Source organism: Theropithecus gelada, chromosome 20 (genome assembly GCF_003255815.1).
Source record: "Theropithecus gelada isolate Dixy chromosome 20, Tgel_1.0, whole genome shotgun sequence".
NCBI lineage: Eukaryota > Metazoa > Chordata > Mammalia > Primates > Cercopithecidae > Theropithecus > Theropithecus gelada.
Window position 1 is genome coordinate 46,122,691 of NC_037688.1, and position 14,012 is coordinate 46,136,702.

Genomic DNA, 14,012 nt, shown 5'->3' on the forward strand with positions numbered 1-14,012 from the left:
GGAAGGGGAAAGGAGCCAGCGAAAGTGAAGGAGGAAGAATTGAGTGCGTGAGGGGGCGGGCGAGTGAGGGAGCTGATGAATGAGGGAAGGAAAGAGCCGTGGTTCTGGTGGGGGAGGAGCGGGGCCATGTGGCCGCCAGTGGCCACCCACCCCACCAGCTGCTCACATGGGGCCTGGGCAGGCACCTATACTTCCACTTCCTCCCCTCTAGACCGAGAATGAGAGGACCCCCAAGAGAGGCCAGCATAGGCACCTGTGTCCCCTGCAGGCACCCACTGGGGACTTAGGCTGGTCTCGAACCCTGAGCTGGGGCAGGGTGCTCCCTGGGCCAGGGCCCTGGTTTTCAGGAGGCTTGCCCAAGGCCACAGAGCCAGGGGCACCCCAGGGGCCTCCCCAGGGGCCTCAGACTCCTCATCCACAGCCCCCATCTGCACCCCACCTGGCATGGCCACCCTGGGGCCCACAGTCTGAGGGATGTCCCCCCACTCCTCAGCGACTGGCTCTGGCTTTCTGCAGGGCATTCGTTCAAAGGAGCCCCCCAGTGCCTCGCCATCAAAGCTGGGAGGGGCCACCTTAATCGTCAGCACCGGGACTTGGAAGGGAGCTGGGATCATCCCACTGCACAGAGCCAGCTCCGTAATTCAGTTTTAAAGCATGAAAAAAGGGAGTTGATGAAATTCCGCTATCAGCGCCAAGCCAATATGCAAAATATCTCACCCCCAATCAAATAGCTATTATGTTTTCATTTCCATTTTGGCGTCCGGCTTAATGAGCAGGAGACGGATGGGCGCGCGGGTGTCTGCTAGCTGTGATAACCAAGGGGCTCCGGGCACCGCAGGGGCTGAGCCCAGCGCTGCCCTGGCCACCGGTGACCACCACCATGGCCTGTGGACACCCCCAGGCAGGTGCGGCCTTGGCCACTGACCTCTCCCGGGCCAGGCCATGGGGCTAGCATCACCCTCACTGCAGGTGGGCCTGGGGCGAGGGAGGTGTGGGGGCTGTGTCTGGCCTGGGGAAGGGCTGTGTGCTGGGTGCAGGTCTGAAATCCAGCCCCAAGTTCCTATCCCACCGCCCCCACCACTGCCTCCTCGCCAGGGGCCCTGGACAGGGCAGCTCACAAGTCGGCCTTGCTGGGCCTTGGTTTACTCACCTGTAAAGTGGGCATGACTCGGCTTCCTGCTGTGGGTATTGGGATGTGGCTGGCGAGTGGGATTTCCACGATGGCTGCCCCCAAGGTCCTGCTTACCCCACTCCACTCCACCCTGCCACAGCCATCACCAAGTCCGTGTCCTGGTCCCCCGTCCTCCATGCACCCTGTCCCCATGCACTTTCCTGACCGCCCCTACCTGCTGAGGTCTGAGTGGGCCGCCAACCTCCACACCCCAGGTTCCCCATCTGAAATGGAATTGGACGACCACCTCGCTGGGCTACGTGGGTGGGGGCAGTTACGGGTGGGCACTTGTAAAGTGCTGAGTGCCGCCCGTCTGGCCTTAACCATTCACACCCTCGCCCATTTCCCAAAATCTGTGCTAGCCACAGTTCATGTTCACTGAGCACCTGCCCCGTGTCGGGCTCTGAGGATTCGGGCAGGCTGCACGTTTCATCTCCTGAGATGGGAGCTGCTGTGGCTTCATCTGTAGACCAGGAAACAGCACAGAGAGTGGAGTGACTTGCTCAAGGTCACACTGCAAGGACGCAGCAGCTGTCAGCCTGCCTGGCCATGGGTTGGCCTGCTCCGGCTGTTGGCACAGAGAGAGGGTCCCCAAAAAGGCTCGGGGGAGTCTTTGCTAGCCCAGGGGGAAAGCGGCAGAGAGGAAATGTGGCTCACAGATGCCCCCAGCCAGTGGGGGCCCAAGTGCTCTGTCGCCCATCTGGACAGTCCCCATGGACCTCCGGTGGACCACAGACGGGACCGGTACTGACTCGGGCTCAGCGGGGACCGGGCAGCTGCTCTCAGACGCCGAGGCAGGCCCAGGGCAGCATCCGCCTCGACACACCCTATTTGTGGGCTGACAATTGTCTCCCGCATTATCAGAGCTGTTTTAATTGTGCTGGAACTGAAATTACCCTGGCAGCCTCTTTTCCACGCTCGTCGTCACGGCTTTGTGTAGAGCAGGCGCCTTTGTTCTCCTGTAAATAGGAGAACCCATCGCCAGCCTAGCGCCCCCCTGGGTGTCTGAGGCCCACCTGGGTGGGGCATGGAGAGCCAGCCTGCCTTCCTGGGGCTGCGGCAGCTATGCACAGGGCTGCGTCTCCTGTGGACCCCAACCCCAGTGCTCTGGTCCCCAAAGTCCCTGAAAGCAGGTGGCCTCGAGCCCATTTGCCAGAGCAGGCGACTGAGGCCCTGAGGCCCTACAGCTGCTCAGCAGGAGGGACCTCAGCTCCTGGGCAGCCCCTCGGAGCTCCATGACAGTCATGGAAAGCACAGGCCTCTGGAATGGGGAGGAGCCGGGCTGAGCTGAGTGCTTCACGTGCTGCCGCCAAGGCGGGACGGCTGAGCACCTCCTGGCCTTGTGGATGGCATTGCCCAGAGGTGAGGGGGTGGGGCGGCCATGGCTGCTTTTCTGCCCTGGCGTGTGCTGAGGGAGGGCACTCGGATTGGGCCTCCTGTCCCAGGGGCAGGAGTTGGACCGGTCAGGCGTGTGCCCAGCCCGCCCTGGAGGCTGCCCGTGTGGGTGCTTTGATGGGAGGCTGCGAGCCCTCGCCTGGGGCTGGCTCCTGTGTGGTCTGAGCCCAGCCCCCTCCTGTAATTACAGCTCTGAGGTGCTCTGAGGAGGCCCGGACTCACGGGTCCCAGGTAGAACGCCGAAGGCAGCAGTTGGGAAAGTCCAGCCTGTCCCTCCTGTCCAGGACCCCCCATGGCTCCCCGGTGGCCCCAGGATGAGGGTCGCCTCCTCCCCGTGGCCTCTGAGGTCAGCGCGGCCAGGACCCTGCCTGCCCTCAGCCTTGGCTGCCAGCACACCCTGGCCCCCAAGCTCCCCTTCCTCCACCACCTCTGTCCCCGCCCGGGGCCTTTGCCCATGTGGCCCCCTCTGCCAGAACTGTCTTCTCAGGGGCTGGTCTCGCAACAACCACGCTGTTCCCTCCAAGATCTGCTGGTGGCAGCCCCTCCCCTCCCCGTGTTTTTTTCTCTTTCTCTCATGGCTCCTTCCCTCACTGCACTTCTAGAACTTGCCATTGTTTTTGGTCGGGGCCCATCGGTGGTTCTCTGACTGTCCCCTCAGTGGCCTGGACGCCCCGGGCAGTGTTCAGCGGTCTGGTGCACCCCTGCATCCTGGAGGGGCACCTGGCCCTCAGGTGTCAGCAGAAGGCAGAAAAGGCGTCTGCCCCTCTAGGAGCAGTTTGGTTTGATGGCATCAGCCAGCCACAGCCTGCTGATGATCAGAGAGGGGGCTGGAGTCCAAACACAGAAAATCCACCTTCCCACCTCCCTGCTGCATGGAACAGCGGGGTCAGCCTCGGACATCAGCCTGAAACTAAGTCACAGCATTTCTCATTCTCTCGCATCTTTGGGGGTCTCTGACATGAGGCAGCCTCTGAACCCGGCGTTGGACGCTGGCGGGTGGCACGTTTGTTACTGGCTGGGCAGGTGTTTCAGGCGTCAGCAGGCTCCAGCTCTGACCTGCCCTTCTCCCTCCCATCTTCTGCCTTTCCCTGGAGACACGGAGCAAAGCAGGGAGCATGAGGGGCTGTGAAGGAGGACAGCGGGGATTCGGAGAGAAGCTCCTGAAGCTGGGCACATGTGGGCGCCTCGGCGTGTTTTTCTGGGAAGGAGTCACTGGGTTTCATCAGATTCCCAGAGGGGCCATGAGGCAAGAAAAGCCAGAACCACCAAGCCAGAGGCACACACCCCGAACAGTTCTCCATCCGTGCGGCTTGCTCGCCTCCAGGGATGGGGAGCTCAGCCCTCAGGAGATGGTGGTTCCAGCCTGCAACGCTTAGGCCTTCCTTCTGGTCTGTTCTTCTGTTCTGCCCCACCACCCCTCTGCCAGAGAAGCGCACTCTGCCCCTTCAGCTCCCCTGACACATGAAGTCACAGACACTGACGCGGTTTCTAGACTTTTCTTCTTCGTATTCTGCTGTGACTTGGGAGCTGCAGGACCTGGGGCCTGGGCTCAGGAGGGCCTCGGCCCCTCCCACTCCTGAGTGGGTCTGGAGGCTCTGCCCCCATCGTGCCTCACACAGGACAGTAGAAGGCTGGGCAGGGCAGTCCAGGCCTTGTGGAGGATGGGTGTGGAGGGGGCAGTCCCAGCACGCCGACTGAGTCAGGGCCTGGGGGCCCAGGGAGCAGTTAGGCAGGTTACGGAAGGACACCTCTGTCCTCTGTTCACACTGGACACCATCACCCATCACCAGCCCCGTAGGCAGACATCAGCATGCACGCCTGCACTCAGCGCCACTCCACAGCCACTGTGGGGTCCGGGGCAGCTGCCCCCACACTTGGGCCACATGGCTTTGTCTCAGTCTGCCTCGTCACCTGTAAGGTGGGCTCCTGGAGTCCCCCACCCCGATGTGTGAGTCTCTGAGGGGCCCAGGCCCTGAGGCACTCCACCCACCGGTGCTGCAGACACCTGTGCCCTGCTTGGTTTGTTCGCTCAACAAGTCCGTGAGCGTCTGCTTTGTGCAGGGCCTGTGCTGGGCGAGGGCGTCACCCCAGGGAATTCCCAGACCGAGGGAATGAGTGTGAGGGAAGCGCACGGGGACTGGGCCCCTGGGCAGGGCATTGGAGGATGATGCCGGGCGGAGGCCGTGGTGATGGCGACCCTCGGGGCCTGGATGGACGCTGGGCCTACAGGACAGGGAGGGCCCCCTCGCTGCTCCACGGCTGCCAGAGTGGGGGGGGACCTGTCCCCTGGTGCTGGGGGGAGTAGGTGGGAGAGAGACACAGGGGTTGTGACTCTTCTCTGGCAAGAGTGGAATCCGTGGGCACAGCGGAGGCCAGGGGTCAGGGCAGGTAAGGGTGGGTGGAGACGATCCTGCAGCTTTGGAATTGTTGCAGAGGATGGGGGTTCGTCAAGGATCATCAGGTCGTTTTTTTTTTTTTGAGACAGAAGTCTCATTCTGTCATCCAGGCTGGAGTGCAGTGGTGCAATCGCGGCTCACTGCAGCCTCCAACTCTCAGGCTCAAGCGATCCTCCCACCTCAGCCCTCCTAGTAGCTGGGACTACAGGCGTGCGCCACCACACCCAGCTAATTTTTGTATTTTTTGTAGAGACAGGGTCTTGCCATGTTGCCCAGGCTGCTCTCAAACTCCTGGACTCAAAGCAATCCTCCCACCTCGGTCTCCCAAACTGCTGGGATCACAGGTGTGAGCCACCATGCCCAAATGTCAAGTCTTGAGGGACCCAGAGGGAGCCCTCGGCTAACAGCCACCTGGTCTCCGACCTCGTAGGGGTGGATGACCTCACCCCTGCCCAGCTGCCAACTCCACCTGGGCACCAGGGCTGTGCCTATGCCAGGAGGGGTCAGGAGGCAGGAGGCAGACACCGTCTCCCCAGAGCTCCTCCCGAACCGCCTTCGTCTTGTGTCCACAGGTTCCCTTGGAGACATGGAGGCCGGAGAGGAGATGCAATTGGTGGGCACCAGCCACACGGAGCAAAAGGCCACGGCGCCTGAAGCCCCGAGCCCTCCCAGCACAGGTGAGTCAGACTGAGCCCTCTCACCATGCCTCCAGCTGGGGCCTCCTGCTTCCCCGTACCATGCACTCAGAGTTCAGTGGTGTCTGAGCGGTGTGGGCCAGCCATATGCGAGAGTCCAGGACAGGCATCTTCCAGCCGGAGGTCTGTTGCCCAGAGGCCCTGGGTGGGGCTGGGGGGTCTCTGGGGAAAGGGAGATGTGCACACCTACCGCATGTGCGGCCTGAAATCCGGCCCTCATACAGATGAGCAGACCAAGGCCCAGGTGGGGCAGGTCTGGCCCAGGGTTGGACAGGAATCCATGCCCCTCCCAGCCTCAGTAAACTCTCTGTGAAGTGGGGACCACAAGGCCCCCTCCCTGGGGCTTGGTGAGCTGAGGCCCCTGCTGGCATGCTGCTTGGGCTGAGTGCACAGTGGGTGCTGGGTGCAAGTGAGTGCTGGGTGCACAGTGGTTGCTAGGTGCACAGTGGATGGGTGCTGGGTGCACAGTGGATGGGTGCTGGGTGCACAGTGGTTGCTAGGTGCACAGCAGATGGGTGCTGGATGCACAGTGGATGCTGGGTGCAAGTGGGTGCTTGGTGCACAGTGGTGTCTCCTGCTAAGGCAGCACACCCCACTCACAGACCAGAGAAGTTTGGTGACTTGCCAGGGTCATTCAGCTGGCAAGTGCCCCAGTGGGGGTCCCACCCAGGTCTGGGTTTAGCCTGATTTCCTCCACCCTCGTCGGCACCTCCATACTCCCTGGGCCCTCCTGGTGGCCAGTTCCATGGGGCAGGGCATTTTGCAAGCCGAGAAGAGGGCCTGCCCTCCCAGGAGAGAGTTAACCTGCCATAAGGAGGTCTGCTAGAGACAGCTGTACCCCAGACACACCCAGAGACCCTGGGAGAAGGGGCCTCCCTGGGACAGAGGTGCCAGGAGAGGTCAGCATGCTCACCCCCTTTTTCCAAGGTCTGAGAGAGACAGCAGCAGGTTGTGGGGTGGGCTCTGCCCAGCTCCCCCACACTCCACTTGCAGCCCCAGGCACCAATCTCATACCTGTGCCATGAAACCCTTTGCACAGAGACTGTGAATTACCCTCACTGCAGCGTGGAGGAGATGTGGCCCCACCCGGACCGTCTGGGGGGTGCTAGGTGGGTGGCGTGAGCTGGGGTGGAGGAGAGATGGGTGCGTGGCACTGTCCCTGATGGGCGGAGGGGTGCCAGGAGGCAGTGACAGCAGGTCCAAAGGCTCCAAGGCCAACGGGGGTGGGGGAGAGGTTACAGAGGGGTCTGTAGCCGAGGGGCTGGGGTGGAGATCCCAGGCAGACCTTGGTCCCTCGCTTGGGAGGGGGGCTTCTCAGTGGGGACCCCCACCCTCGCATTTCCCAGTCTGAGTGTCAGAGTCCCCTCTGGGTGGGCCACAGCCCCAGGAGCCCAGCAGGCCTCATCACCCCGTCTGCACACACCCAGCCTGCTACGCCTGGGCCCCTTTTTCTGGCAGCAGGCCCCGGGGTCACCAGAGCCAGTGGGACTTGACCCCAGGGCTGGGTCCACCATCTCCCCCAGCTCACCCAGGGACATCCCTGCCCCAGGACGGCCAGGCTGGGTGCAGGTGTCCAGCCCAGCCTCTGATAAGGCCTGGGACCCGCTGGCTGCCACTCCTCCCTGCCCTTGCTGCCATCACCATTGGCACACACTGCTTGTGGTGCAGTCAGAACTCTGCCTGGCCGGTCCCGGGGCCGGGCTCTTAACCCTTGCGGAGCCTCAGTTCCTGCACATGTGAGCCGGGTGCCAGTCCCTCAGTGGCTATGGGGAGTGAGCACGTGTGGCACATGTGGACCCCGAGGCCCTTGGCTGTCACCGCCGCCAGCCTTAGTGCCGCACACAGGTGCTGCTGGCCAGCTGCAGGAGCCCTGATGGAGGGGCCACAACAAAGGGCAAGTGGTGGACTTTGGCCCAGGCCGGCTTCCCGGGGAGCCAGGCTCCTTATCTGATCTAGGAGCCAGGGCTGCATGGGGGTGGGGGTGGGGCCCGGGAAGGAGCTGGAAAAAACAACCAGGGCTGCACCTGGCACAGGCCTGAGTGATAGCGTGGCGATGGGCGCGATAAGACAGCAGCGCGGGAGCTGTGTCTGCCGCTTGGCGGGTCCAGTGAGGCTCCCTCGCAGTGGCTGGAGCTCAGATGCCAGCCACTTTGATTTATAGCCAAAAATAATAGGACTTTTATACTGTGTGATTGACTTATTTGATGTTAATCACAGCTCTTATCGCGGGTATTAATAATCTGTGGGCATGTGACGTCACGGGGTGGGGGGGGCTTTATGGGATCGCATCGATCGGGGCCGAGGTGGTTATCAGGCCAGCTGGGAAGGCAAACATGCCCTTTGGGCTGGAATCGGTGCAGGACCTGGTGGAGGGGCCCCCAGCTGCCAGCAGAGGGGACCGGGGAGCTGGTGGCCGCGTGTGTGCCTGCTGGCCGGGGCAGGCCGGTCGGGTCGGCCATCCTGTGCCCTAATTATCAACAGCAGCTGGAATAACAATTATCATTGCAACAATTAATGAGGGATGAGGGGTTTTACAAGACCAAGAGGAAAAGTTGGATGTCTGTCTCACCCCAGTGAGAGTGAGCCAGGAGGTGGGGGTGGCTCTGGGCCTGAGCTCCCCAACCCGGTGCCCAGTGCCTCAGCATCCCTCCCAGCCACAGGGAGGGGCAGCTCAGTGCCTGGCACTCAGCAGGGATGTGACGGTGTTTTCCTCTCTGCAGATGTTAGCTCACCCCCACCGCCACCGACCCCCACATCCCCAGGAGGCCCCAAGGAGCTGGAAGGACAGGAACCGGAACCCAGGCCCACGAAGGAAGAGCCGGGCAGTCCCTGGAGCGGGCCAGGTAACCATGTGGGCAGTGGAGGCAGCAACATCGCCTCCCGGGCAGCCTGGCCCGGCCCCCGGGAACAGGGCCACGTGGGTACTGGGGCAGGTGTGTAGGTTGCTGGAGACCCACCAGGCCCAGGCCTGTGCCTAGTCCAAAGCTCAGCCAACCTGTGCAGCTGGTGGTATCACTGCAGCTTGGCACCCTCGGGCCAATCCCGGGCCTCACGTGGTGTACAAGGAAGCTCTGGGGGGTTCCCTGGATCAAAGCCTGGTCTGGGCCGCAGAAGAGGAGCTAGTGAGATGGCCAGAAAGGAGTCCTCAGAGGTGGGAAAGGCAGGGAGATGGGAACAGGAGGCTGCATCTCAGCGGCCTGGGCCCGCAGCCTTCCCAGCTGGGCCGGGATTCAGAGCTGTGCTGAGGTGCCCAGGCAGGCACTCAGGCCTGAAGGGCAGGAGAGGACCCCACCCCACTCCAGAGTGGCTGCAGGCTGTGGGGGACGGAGTCCGAGCCACACTGCCCCGCGGGGCCTGGGCCACAGGGTGTGTCCTAGAGGGTGATTTGGTGACTCTGCTCCGTGATTTGTAGTAGAGTTCTCACCCCAGAAGTCCCACAAACGTGTTCTCCCTGTGGCCCTTTCGGGGACTGTGAATTCCATTCATTTATGAACACAGGGAACACTGGTAGTCAGATTGTTTCTGTTGTTCCTAATAAATCCCGCGGCCTGAGGAACCAGAGTAGCGTCTGGGGTGGCTTCCCAGGGTTGCCCGACCAAGGCCGTCATGAGAGCTGGTGGGTGAGGGAGGGAGGAGGCCCAGCAGAGGCGGAGTGGGGGTCGCAAGGTCCCCGTGGAGGAGGGACGTCGTGAGGAGGGGCAGGTGCTCGAGCCAGACGCATGTGCAGATGCAGCAAACATTTATTGAGTGCCTGCTGTGTGCCAGGCATACAGCCGGGAGCAGATGGCCGTCGCAGAGCGCGCAAGCGGCCGTAATGACACCAGCAGGGCCCCCATCTGTGGAGAGAAGACGTGTGGTGAGGTGCTCGCCGTCCTGGGGAGCAGGGAAGGCTTCGCTGAGGCACAGGGACCCCATTCCTTCCCGGGGGCCAAGATAGAAAGGGGTCAGCGAGGTCCCAGCAGCAAGGGAGAGTGAGAGATGGGTCCACGGGCCCGCTGGTGCAAGTAGGCAGCGGCACATGCGTGGAGAGGCCTCTTGTTCAATACAGCCCCTTCCCGCAACGGGACAGCCGGGACCACAGAGAGAGGGGTGGGCCTGGGCAGCCACAGCCAGGAGGATGACCCGGCCCCAAGGGGAAGCCGAGTCACACCTGCACGGGCTGTGGGGCTGCCCAAGGCAATGCTGGGGCCTCGTGGCCACCGGTCCTCATGGGCTCCTCCTGCTGTTCCCCAGGAAGGGGGGACCGGGCATCCAGCACAGCAGACGATGTGGCTTACCCACCTGGGACCCGAAGATGGTGGGGGGCCCAGGCGCCGTGGCAGAAACGTGCTGGCTGCGTGCCTTCTCCTCAGGGACACCAGGTGGGGGGAGGCCCAGGACACACCTGTCGGGGGTCGGTCAGACGCTGGTGTCTTTGGGGGTCTTGGTCAGGTGCTGGTGCCTCAGGCCCTCACTGCGGGGTCAGCCTGACAGGCCTTTTCACGTGCAGGGCAGCGCTGTGGGGTTGGGAGGGGCCGCCCTGACTGCCTCAGTGTCCCCAGCTGTAGAACAGGGTAGCGGGGAAGGTGCACACAGGCTCCCCTCAGGCCCTCAGAGCTCCCACACTCTATCAGTAGAGACCACCCACACAGTGGCAGGGACCATTGTGTACCTGTGGGACCCAGTTGGCCACTGGGCAGACGGGGTGCTGGGCGGTCCTCACGCCAGCCCCAAGAGGGGCCGAGATGGTGACCCCAGTCTCTGGAGGAGGAGGCCCAGCCGGGGAATGCAGCACACGTCCACCATCATGTGGCTGGGAGGTGGTGGAGCTGGGTTTGGGCCTGGAGTTCATAGACAGTGGTTTGATCGTCACCCCACGGGTCCCTGTCCACCCCTGCAGTGTTGAGAGGGGTTAGATCATCCTCCTGTTCTCCAGACGAAGGAGGCCCTGGGGGATGGAGCCTGGCGCCGGGAAGGGCTGGGCCCCTGAGGTCGGCCGTGGTTTGGGGCTGGGGCGCACCCCCGAGCTTCCTGTGCTGTGTGCATCCTCTGGACCGGGCGGTGCCCTATCGGCTCCCGCAGATATGAATTTCTGTGCAGTGGGCGGTGATGGGCTGATACGCGGCTGCTGGCCAACCGCTGCAGTGGCCACGGCCTATCAGGCCCACACAGGCCGAGCTATCACCCACGGGGAAGCCAAGGAGGTTCTGTGGGCTCTTATCTCGCAGGGCGGCCCATGCGTCGATGGCCAGCAGGGTCAGTGGCCCCAAGGGCAGTGCCTGGCCAGGTGACCAGTCCAGTGGTTGGGGTGCAATAGGGGATTGGCCACATTTGCCCTGCTGGGCCTGAGTGTCTCTCCCTTCTGTCTCCAGACCCTCTCTCTGATGCTCTGTCTTGTGTGAGCGCCTCTCTCTCCCCTCTCCCTCCCCGCCTTCTCCCTCTCTCCCTTCCTCTCTCCCTCTCTCTTTGCTGTTCTCCTTCTCTCTTCCTCCATCCCTGCCTCTCTCTCTCTCTCTCTCTCTCTCTCTCTCTCTGTCTTTCTCCATGCCTCTCTCCCTCACCCCTGTCTCTGCCCCTGTCTCTCCCAATTTCTGTTTCATGGTCTCTGGCCCACAGCTGCTCCCCACCCCACCCATCCCCAAGTGTGGGAAACAGTGCAGGCCCCAGCCCCTCTGAACCTGCCCCAGCCCCTCTGAACCTGGCCTGGGGCCCTGTTCTCAAGGCGGCCTGGGAGGCGCCATCCTCCTTTCCTATCTGGGGTGGAGGGAGCGCCAACTTGGACCAAGGTGCACTCTGCACCCTGTGGCTTTGGGGAAGTGACTGGGCCCTGAACCTGTTTCCCATCTGTCCTGCATGTGGGTGGAACCCGGTCACGCTGCAGAGCCTGGAGCCCAGGGCCCTCATCTGCTGGCTGGACCCGGGCTCACAGGTGTCCTGGGAAACCCCCCAACCCCAACCCCGGTTAGACCCATTTCCCAGGGACATCCAGAAGGTAGACAGGGTTAGCCTGGTGGAGAGACCCGGCCTTGGCACCTCCCCCAACAGCTCCACCATGGGTCCAGCCAGGCTGCCCTCTCCCTGGTGGTCAGGGACTCCCTGGAGGCACCATGTAACACTAGGCAGACAGGAGGCCTCCCAGCCCCTCCCTCCTCCCAGGGGACACCCAAGAGGTCCCCAACACCTACTGCAAACGTAAGTGAGGTCCTGGGCACACAATGACTTTGTAAGCACCGGAGAGCTGTCCCAAGCTGTGGGGAGCTGTCCCGGGGTATACAGAGCTGTGTCGGGGTGCGGGGAGCTGTCCTGGCATGTGGGGAGCTGTCCTGGCGTGTGGGGAGCTGTCCCGGGGTATAGAGAGCTGTGTCGGGGTGCGGGGAGCTGTCCTGGCATGTGGGGAGCTGTCCTAGCGTGTGGGGAGCTGTCCCGGGGTATAGAGAGCTGTGTCGGGGTGCGGGGAGCTGTCCTGGCGTGTGGGGAGCTGTCCTGGGGTGCGGGGAGCTGTTCCGGGTTGGGGAGAGCTGTCCCGGGGTGGGGAGAACTGTCCCAGGGTGCAGGGAGCTGTTCTGGCGTGTGGGGAGCCGTCCTGGGGTGCGGAGAACTGTCCCCGGGTGGGGAGAGCTGTCCCGGTGTGCACGTGGTCATTGTCTTGACTTCCTATGATCTCCTGGCCCTGTTACTGCCCCTACCTCAGCCCCCTCCTGGCCCTACCTGATACCTGGTGCTCCCAGAGCCCTAAAAAGAGATCAGGGAGGCACTCAGTGGGTGCTGGTTTTTGTTTTCAAAAGTTCTGAGCTCTGTATGCTGCAAGCGGCTTTGCTCTGGAGCGCCACGACTTCAAATGGGGGCGCCTGGAGCTGTTCTGAGACGGGAGCACAGACTCTACAGCCCAGCCTCGCTGAGTGACAGCAGGCAGGCCGCCTGACCTCTCCAGGTCCCAGTTTCCCAATCTACAAAATGGATGTAAGGAGAGCCACAGCCGCAGCAGGAAGCCTCCATGAGGAGGGGGACTGAGGAGTGTGTAGTGCAGTGTGGCTGGAGCCGCTTCCCAGACCTCAGCTGTGGGCCTTGAGCTTGTCGGCCACCCCAGGGCGGCCTAGGTTCTCTCGGATTAGGGGGTGCAGGTAGGTTCTGCCGGGAGAAGCCGCCATCTGCAGCCTGGAACTCCCCTTTTTGCGGCCAAGAGAGGTGACCAAGCAGGGGCCTGGAGCAGCCACCTTGCGCTCCCCTGTCGGTGGCGGTCATCATGGCCTCATGGCAGGAAAAGCTCACCCCCCAAACCCCGTTACCCGCCCAGTACCAGGGAAGCTTCCAGGCGGGAGCCAGGACCCACCGGTGAGGTCGTTGCCTCGATGTCCAAAGCAGGACACCCGCCAGGGTGAGAGGCTGCCGCGGGCAGAGCCTCCCATCACAGGGACCAGTCACACCTCACCAAACCCTGCCGTCACCACCCAAACCAAACGCGGAAGCAAGGGAGAAGTGGAGAAAGGAGCTGATTCCAGGAGGGGTGTCCGCAGGCCTCCAGGGCGAGTCGGGGCCCTGCAGTAGGGAGCAGAGGGAGTGGGAGAGGGCACAGCCCTGCATGGGTAGGATGCCGCAGGGCCTGAGTGGGGGGCGAGGCGGACGTGGACAGGCAGGAGTGCGGCCTGGTCACTGGGCCTGTGGCCTTGGACTCCAGTGAGGCAGCAGGAGGCGCCGGCAGGAGGAGAGAAGGGCCAGGGTCTGAGCGTGATCCCAGGAGTGGCCACAGAGAAGGGACCTCGGCTGGAGGCAGAGCTGGGGCCGCCAGGGCCTGGACTCCGTCTTCCTCCCTGGAGCCACCAGTCCGGATGTGAAGGGAAGGATGGGCGGCAGGAGGCGGAGAACTCCTATTTTATCTTTGAAATGACCTTGTTTGCCGGAGGGGCAGCTGCTTAAGATTCTGCTATGCAAATGGCTAAGCCATAATCTATAATCCCTGCACGTGCTCGGGAGCAGCTCGGCCGTGGCGCGTCCTGCAGGCCTGTCCCATTGTGGGATGTGGGGCCGAGTCCTGGAACTCCTGGGCATCCCACTCCTGCCTTGGAAAATGGAGGCACTCAGACATGCCATCCCACTAGGACTTGGAAGGGTGGAGCTGGGGTCCCATTCCACTCCCTGGGTCCTGGGCTGGCCCATTTCACGGGCCCTGTGTGGTCGTCTGCCCTGAGAGTAATCGTGCAGCCTGGGCCACAAGGAAACAGGTGCAGGAAGAAGCTGAAGAGCATGGGGGCTGGACCTGGGAGTGTGGAGTCCCCTCCCCCTGGAACAGGCCTCCCCCACCTCCCTCTGTGAGGCTGGGCGGAACTGAGGGGAACTGGGCTGGGAGGAAAGCTTCTTGCCCAGGGCTGCCTGCAGCAC

At 62.9% G+C, this 14,012-nt stretch overlaps 1 protein-coding gene across 1 annotated transcript in view; it reads left to right on the top strand.

Moving 5' to 3' along the window:
* ZFPM1 (zinc finger protein, FOG family member 1) overlaps positions 1-14,012 on the top strand; it is a 75,642-nt gene that overhangs the window by 26,245 nt on the left and 35,385 nt on the right. Inside the window, exons 2-3 of the mRNA XM_025371116.1 lie at positions 5,535-5,639; positions 8,378-8,500. Of these exons, the coding sequence (XP_025226901.1) occupies positions 5,535-5,639; positions 8,378-8,500 (228 nt within the window). The remainder of the gene's footprint in view (positions 1-5,534; positions 5,640-8,377; positions 8,501-14,012) is intronic.